Source organism: Panthera tigris, chromosome E2, assembly GCF_018350195.1.
Source record: "Panthera tigris isolate Pti1 chromosome E2, P.tigris_Pti1_mat1.1, whole genome shotgun sequence".
NCBI classification, from domain to species: domain Eukaryota; kingdom Metazoa; phylum Chordata; class Mammalia; order Carnivora; family Felidae; genus Panthera; species Panthera tigris.
Genome location: NC_056674.1, coordinates 6600179 through 6608964, shown reverse-complemented (window position 1 = coordinate 6608964; position 8786 = coordinate 6600179). Strand labels below are relative to the sequence as shown.

General features: G+C 43.0%; 1 protein-coding gene across 1 annotated transcript; it reads left to right on the top strand.

The window, feature by feature from the left end:
* The first annotated feature begins 4174 nt into the window (after window positions 1-4174).
* On the top strand, window positions 4175-5200 carry LOC102957624 (vomeronasal type-1 receptor 4-like). The gene has a single exon (XM_007074325.1). The coding sequence runs from the start codon at window positions 4175-4177 to the stop codon at window positions 5198-5200; it is 1026 nt and encodes a 341-aa protein (XP_007074387.1).
* The last annotated feature ends 3586 nt before the right edge of the window (window positions 5201-8786 follow it).

The following is an 8786-nucleotide window of genomic DNA, read 5'->3' as shown; positions in this document are numbered from 1 at the left end:
AGGTTCCAGGCTCTGAACTGTCTGAGCCCGACGTGGGGCTTGAACTCACAAACTGCGAGATCATGACCTGAGCAGAAGTCGGATGCTTAACTGACTGAGTCACCCAGGTGCCCCTAGAGCAGACTCTTTATCTAAACGCACCAACCATTACTGTTTTGTCAGTGTCACACTTAGGATCAGCAGGGGGTTTTAGAAACACCATTACTTGTGCTTCACACCTCCCCCACCTGCATTCTGTGAGTTGTTGTGTCTCCAGGACTCATTTCTGAGAGTGGAGCCCAAGCTCTGGCCCATGGGGAGGTGACAGGGGTCTGCTGTGCCTGGTTTTGTAGGAGGATCTTGGTGCAGTCCTGTCCCCAGTGCTGTAGCAGGATTTGAGATGTTTCTAGGGGGGCAATGTCTCTAAGACAGGGGAGGGGAAACTCATAGTATGATAACCTTCAGATCAGAGCTGTTTGTGTTGGTCATGAATCCCTCTTGTGGAAAAGGACATAGAAGGGGGGACTTTTCTGCATTCGAAGGTGCTTCTGCCCGTGGGGAGGCAGGTGAAAAGGAAGGTGTGACAGTTGCAGGGGTTGCCATAACAAGGACCCTACAAGGATTGGCTGAAACAACAGACATTTATGTCTGGTGGTTCTGGAAGCTAAAAGTTGAAGATCAAGTTGTCCTCAGGGGTGTGCTTCCTTTGAAGGCCCTCGGGGAATCCTTTCAGGCCACTATCCAACTTCTGCGTCCTTGAACTGTGGCAGCAAAGTTCATGTGGTGTTCACCCCGTGTGCATTTTTTCCCCAAATTTACGCCCCCCTTTTTTGTAAGGGCACCAGTCATGTTAGATTAAGAGACTCCCTACTCTAATATGACTTCATCTTAAGTAATTCCATGTGCAATGACCCTGTTTCCAAATAAAGAGACATTCTGAGGTCCTGGAGCTTAAGACTTCAGCGTATTCGGTTTGATGGGACACAGTACAAACCATAAAAGAAGGGGTATGTTGATGCCATAAAAAATGCGTATTTACAAAATATGTTTTTCCAGAGAGTGAGAACATGGGTGGAAAATTGAAGAACAAAGGGGAAAACGTCTTTCTCAGACTCATACTGATATCCAGGTCAAATGCTGCGTCCTTTCTTCCCCCTGAGAGGCCATTTGTTTATAACTTGAAAACCTTTACTTCTCTCTCTCAACCCTGTCACCCCAGCCCTTGACCTGGGCTCCATGTCTCACAAATACCCATTCTCCCCTCCAGCGTTTTCTGTCCAGGGCCCATGGTGCCCTCCTGCCCAGGCTTCTTTCCCTCAGGCTTTGCGTCCTTTCCCACATGCCAGTGGTCTCTAGAGGTGCTAGCTAGAAACTTGTAGTTGTTCTTGGTAATTGGCCAGTGGGGAGAAAGTTGGCAAAAATATTCTCAGGTCCCACACCTGTCACTGCCAGTGCTGCTTCAGGTGAAATGCTGATTGCTGTTGTGAGTGGAGGGGGCGGGGTGGTGCGGTCACACAGTAATAAACACATCTCAGGGCCCGGTTGCCCATCTTGCACACGCACTCACTTCTCTGACCGTCAACACGGAGCCCATCATGCAGGCAGTAGGAAGAAGTTCATGGGTTTTCTCTGTGTTCATCTGAGAGGTAGACTCTGTAAGGGAAGGAACTGTGTCAGGAGTCCAGGTAAGTGACCAGATTGAACAAAGGGGGTTTTCTGCGTTTGAATCTGGCTCAGTGCCAAAGCCACACGGGAAGCTGGATTACCTCCTGAGCCAGGAGCTGAGCTGGTATAGAGAGATGGGGTCCTAGACCTACACCCAACCCTGATGGCTCCTAAGGCGTGTAGTGTAATCCTCACTGACAGTGATTATGTGGTTTCACCCAAGTGGTCATGAAATCTGTGTTTTTTAAGTTTTTATTTTAATTCTAGTTGGTTAATGTAGAGTTAATATAGTTATATTAGTTTAGGTGTACAATGTAGTAATTCAATTTCTCCAAAGGAATGTGATTTTTAATGTACTTAAGTACTGTAGTTCTGGAGACAGTCTGCTCTTGATCCTGTGTTACAGGGACCACAGACATTACTGTGAGGTTTCTAAGGTGCCCTCAGAACCTTGATTCGAAATAAAGAGTTTGATGAATCTCTAGTATCATATCATCGTGTGTAGGAACAGTGTGTCTAAGGGGTACTTGGGTGGCTTAGTTGGAAGCTCATGGGACTCTTGATCTTGGGGTCATGAGTTTAAGCCCCATGTGGGATGTAGAAATTGTTCAAATAAGTAAAACTTAAAAAAAATCTATAAACATTCTGTCTGATCACAGGTGCTGGTTTAGAATTGTTTTCTCTAAAGAATGAAATATGGCCCTTTGTAGCAACGTGGATGGAACTGGAGAGTGTGATGCTAAGTGAAATAAGCCATACAGAGACAGACAGATACCATATGGTTTCACTCTTATGTGGATCCTGAGAAACTTAACAGAAACCCATGGGGGAGGGGAAGGGAAAAAAAAAAAAAAGAGGTTAGAGTGGGAGAGAGCCAAAGCATAAGAGACTGTTAAAAACTGAGAACAAACTGAGGGTTGATGGGGGGTGGGAGGGAGGGGAGGGTGGGTGATGGGTATTGAGGAGGGCACCTTTTGGGATGAGCACTGGGTGTTGTATGGAAACCAATTTGACAATAAATTTCATATATTGAAAAAAAAAAAAGGTTTTCTCTAACTCCAGGTATTTGAAGTGTTTAATAGATATAAGAAGTGTCTGTGAATTAAACATGGAGAGGCTTTTCCCAGTTAACAGGGAAGCAGCACATAAGAAAAATAGAACTTAGTAAGTTTCTTGCAAGATTCTTAGCCTCCAATGTATCTTATGATATTTCTGCTCTATTAAATATTATAAAACCAATCCAAGATTATTTCACTTACAAGTCACACGAGGTATTTGCCTGACATTCCATTATGCATGTGTCCTGTCTTTCTTTTCTTTTTCTTTTTCCTTAAATAGGCTTCATGCCCAGCACAGACCTCAACACAAGCTTGAACTCAGGACCAGAGATCAAGACCTGAGTTGAGATCAAGTTTTGGACCCTTAACTTACTGACCCAGGCGCCCCTTGTATTTCAGTATCTTTCACAAATCATGCTTACCTTTTACTAATTAAAAAAAAATTTTTTTTTAATGTTTATTTATTTCTGAGACAGAGAGAGACAGAGCATGAACGGGGAGGGTCAGAGAGAGGGAGACACAGAATCTGAAACAGGCTCCAGGCTCTGAGCTGTCAGCACAGAGCCCAACGCGGGGCTCGAACTCACGGACCGCGAGATCATGACCTGAGCCGAAGCCGGCCGCCTAACCCGGCCGCCTAACCGACTGAGCCACCCAGGCACCCCACCTTTTACTAATTTTATTTAACTGAGGTTTTAACAAATTGATACCTATAGATTGTGAAAATAGTAATTTTGTTTCCAGTATACATCGTTTAAGCAGGAACTAATGTTTTCTGTCTTGAGTTCCAAGGTCTTAGGAATAGTACTTTTGTTTCTGGAAAAAAACAATGATTCCTTCTGTTGCCTTCCTAATATGGAGCCCTTCTTGCATTCATTAAAACCAGGTTTCCATGAGGCAGGAACCTTCAGCTTTGTTGGACAGCAATCAGTGCATCTACAGTTTTCTGAGATCTCTAGGGTGGTATTCGCGGTTTATAGTTGCTTATAGAAAGGGTGTTCATAAATAATGGAACATTTTCATTAGCAAAAATTGCATGTAAACACCGCCATCCATCTTGAAATGGCAAAGTGTAAACATAAAGCTATATATAGATCTGGTTTATTTACAGAACACAGCTAAGCAGTGTTTTTGTATATCATTAATTGAATGCACTAACTTTCTGCACAGCGCAGCCAAGTTCTCATCACCTGTCTGCCCCTAATTAATGAGTGAATGTAGACAAGCACTTAACCTCTCTGTTCTTCTGTGGTCCTTATGTTTCTAAGGAAGGCAGCAGTGCCTGCCTCATGTATTTAATGAGAAATAAGTTATTTCATGGGTGGTAGTTATACTGTTGTTTCACACATAGCAAGTGTTGTGTAATGGTTGTTCATGCAACTCTTGGAAGGCCTCAAATGACTGAAGAACTTTAAGTAATTATTTGAAAGTAAGAAGTGTTGGTGAGTGGAGAATATCAGATTTCAGTTGACATGATTTGTCTGGCCTCTGCCTCCTATTCCCATGCAGGATCCTCTAGCCCAGAAGACAAGTATCAGTCACTGAGGACAGACAGGACGGCCAGCAGGGATCTGGCAATAAGTGTGATCTTCTTAATCCAGACTGTGGTTGGAATCCTGGGGAACTTGTCTCTTCTTTACCATTATGTCCTTTTTTCTTTCACTGGGTGTAGGCCAAGGCCCACAGATTTGATTGTCAAGAACCTGATTGTAGCCAATATTTTGGTCCTGGTCTCTTTTGGAATACACCATACACTGTCAACTTTTGGGTGGTATAACATGTTCAGTGATTTTGGATGTAAATTCTTCCCCTATGTTCGCGGCGTGGGCAGGGGCGTGTCCATTGGCATGACCTGCCTCTTGAGTGTCTTCCAGGCCATCACGATCAGCCCCCAGAACTCCAGATGGGCAGCGCTTAAAGAGAAAGCTCTCAAGTGCCTTGTCCCTTCACTTGTCCTATGCTGGGTCTTGCAGATATTGATAAATATCATGTATCCTGTGGTTATGGGTAGCACTTTGAACAAGAATAACATCACAAACAGAAAAAGTTTTGGGTACTGTTCAGCTGTTCGTTATGAGAAAACCACAAATACATTGAATACAATGTTGTTAACATTACCTGATGTGTTGTTTGTGGGGCTCATGCTCTGGGCCAGCGTTTCTATGGTTTTCCTTCTGTACCAGCACAAGCAGAGGGTCCAACACATTCATCGGATCAGTGTCTCCTCCACATCATCCCCTGAGTCCACAGCCACCAAAACCATTTTCCTCCTGGTGTGTACCTTTGTCTACTTTAATACCCTTTCATCTGTCTTTCAAATTGTTTTGTCTGTTTTTGACTGTCCCACCTGGTACCTCGTGAACACCAGTTCAGTGATCGCTCTGTGTTTCCCAGCTGTCAGTCCCTTTCTGCTCATGAGCCGAGACCCCAGGGTATCCATGGTCTGCTTTCCCTGTATAAGGAATATAAAATGCCCTCATTTTATGAGAATTGTGTAAATTGTAGGAATTTCCATAATGTTCCTCATGTCAGTTATTCCTTCTTCACCTCTGAGTCCTGTATAATTGTGAGAGGCTAACTTAATAATGGTAAGCAGAACATGCTTAACACCTCCTTTAAAGTGAAAAATAAGTTACGATAGTAATCATAATGCAATATTATATCATTATCTTGTAAATCCTTATTGAAGTTTTGCTAATGATTTTAGTGGAGGAGTTCATAAATTATGCAATTTCAATCATCAGATCCTGAAACAATCTGGATATTATGCAGAACTTTTTGGGAGTGTCATGTAAATTTGTTACAGCAAATATCCCTGAAGTGATGTAGACATGGAATTAAAGCAAAAGGAGCCTGGAAATGGATCAGCCTGTGGCTGCTCAACACTGACACTGAAGAGAATGGTATCAGAGGAAAAATTCAGTAAATGAATAAAGCCTTGGACACCCAGTTATGATTGTGGCACATTTCATCCTTAGGAAGGTGGTAGTTAGGTGAAGTATGATGTTATGGAAACATGGGAGGTGAGCATGAGTAAACATTTTCAGATAGAAATGGTCAGATTGGACTGGAGCGGATAGTGGAGAGCATAGATTAAAATTTTAGCTGATTTAAAAAAAATTTATTTTAGAGAGAGAGTGTGAGAATAGAGAGGGTCAGAAGGAGAGAGAGAATCGAGCTGCATGATAAATGTGGAGCCTGCTTGAGATTCTCTCTCTCTCCCTCTGCCCCTCTCCCAGCCTTGTGCCCTGTCTCTCTTTCTAAAAGAAAAAAATATATAAAAGTATGCTTTAAAAATATATAAAGGCACATTCTCCTGTCATAAGTGTGTCGCTCAAGGAAAGTTCACAAAGTGATCACACTCTGTACCAGGTATTTAGTTCAATAGATAAAATATTGTCAGACTCAGAAGCCCCTTGTGCTCCTTACCAGTCAGTCCTCATCACGGTCATACATGCCGTGACATGGAACAGCATAGGTCACTTTAGGCTCTTTAGTACTGATATAAAGGAAGTAATAGAGCACGAACTCTTTGTATTTGGCTTTTGTCATTTTTTCTGTTGTTTGTGAACTTACTGCTGCATGTTGTTATTGATCATTCATTGGCATTGCTGCAGAGAGGGTTCTCCTGCATACATTTGAAACTATTAACTCAGTCACTCCACTTTTAATTAGGATAGTGGTGGTTTTCAGTTTGGGTCTATTAGGAATAATCCTGTACGTAAATTTCTACCATGTTTTGTTAGCACGCATAAAACTTTCTGCTGGCCATAGAAGTAACAATGGAGTTGAATGGTGACAGGTTTACATCTCTGCACCTTTAGGAAACAGTGCCCAAGGAGTTTGAAAAATTGTACAAACGTTCACACCCACCAGCAGTGTAGGAGATTTTTGGTTTGTGGACGTGCTTGTCAACAGTGTTGATTTTTTTTCCTTTTTCTTTTTGACTTCTGGTTGGTGTGCACTGGTATGAAGTAGTGAACTTCTTTTTTTTTTTTTAATTTGTCTTTAAAAATGTTTATTTTTGAGAGAGACAGAGTGTGAACAGGGGAGGAGCAGAGAGATAGGGAGACAGAATCAGAAGCAGGCTCCAGGCTCCAAGCTGTCAGCACAGAGCCCGACACAGGGCTCGAACTCACAAACCAGGAGATCATGACCTGAGCCAAAGTCAGATGCTTAACGGACTGAGCCACTCAGGCACCTCATCAAGTAGTGATTTTCTTATACTCTCCTTGATTACTATGGAAGTTGTGCATTGTTTCACATATTCCTTAGACATTGGGAAATATCTTTTTCAAGTATAACTTAGTTTTATTTTGTCCAGTTTTTTCTATCATGTTGTCCTTTTCTTAAAAAAAATTTTTTTTTTACATTTATTTTTGAGAGACAGAGAGCATGAGCAGGAGAGGGGCAGAGAGAGAGGGAGACACAGAATCCAAAGCAGGCTCCAGGCTCTGAGCTGTCAGCACAGAGCCCAACGTGGGGCCGAACTCACAAACCATGAGATCATGACGCGAGCCAAAGTCGGATGCCCACCTGACTGAGCCACCCAGGCGCCCCTCGTGTTGTCCTTTTCTCAATGTTTTGTAGTAGGTCTGTATATTTGTTAGACGTGTTTCCTTTCTTGGTCTCTTTTTTCTCATGCTCTCTCTGTGTCTTTGTATGTTCATTTTTTTTTCTTGAAATTTATTTATTTTGAGCGAGAGAAAGTGAGAGACAGCATGTGCAGGAGTTGGGGGACACTCAGAGAGAGAGAGGGAGAGAGAATCCCAAGCAGGCTTGATGCTGTCAGCGCAGAACCTGATGATGGGCTCAAACCCTCGAACTGTGAGATCTTGACCTGACCTGAACTCAAGAGTGGGATGCTGAACTGACTGAGTTACCCACATGCTGCCTGTCGTTGTGTGTGCTGATGAGAAGAAAGTCTTTAAATTCTTTTTATTTTCTAATGTTTATTTGTGAGAGAGAGACACAGAGTATGAGTGGGGGAGGGGCAGAGAGAGAGAGAGAGAGAGAGAGAGAGAGAGAGAGAGAATATGAAGCAGGCTCTAGGCTCTGAGCTGTCAGCACAGCTGACACAAACTCACAAACGGTGAGACCACGACCTGAGCCAAAGTCAGATACTTAACCAACTGAGCCACCCAGGTGCCCCGAGAAGAAAGAAGAACGTTTTAATGTTAATATAACTCTTTCCTCCTTTATACATAATGCTTATTTCTGTTCAAGAATACTTCCCTTTTTGGGGCGCCTGGGTGGCTCAGTCGGTTGAGCGGCCGACTTCGGCTCAGGTCACGATCTCGCGGAATGTGGGTTTGAGCCCCGCGTTGGGCTCTGTGCTGACTGCTCAGAGCCTGGAGCCTGCTTCAGATTCTGTGTCTCCCTCTCTCTCTGACCCTCCCCCGTTCATGCTCTGTCTCTCTCTGTCTCAAAAATAAATAAACGTTAAATTTTTTTTTTTTTAAAAAGAATACTTCCCTTTTTTAAGTTATTTTTAATTTTATTGTAGAGAGAGAGAGCATGAAGGGGGAGAGGGGCAGATGGAAAGAGCGAGAGAAAGAGAGAGGGAGAGAATCTTTAGCAGGCTCCACTCTCAGGTGGAACACAAGATGGGGCTTGATCTCCCCCTACTTAGCAGAAATCGAGAGTCAGCAGCTCAAATGACTGATCAACCCAGGTGCCCCCAAAATCTTTATATCACGTTAATCTTTAGATTGGCAGTCCTTCCAGAACTGAATTGCTGTATGTGTGGATAGTGAATTCTATTTTTTTCTGATAAGCTAACAAATTTCAATTCTTTCAGAATACACGATGTTATATGTGGAAACAAGGGGAACAGATGTGACCACGAATCTCTTGCTGCCTATTGTGTGTGAATAATACTGCCTTTTGTCTCGGTCCCTGGAGTCTCATGTCTTCTTGCAGCATCCATGCAGCTGGCAGGCTCACTTACTGGTTTGCAAATGGGGTAAAATCTTATACCCTTTACATTTCTTGAAGTCTTGGCAATGTGGATGGGATAGCAATTGAGCAGTACAAGGACTAACCTTTGTGTGTTGCCATAGTAACAGTGGGAAGTTGAGTTGA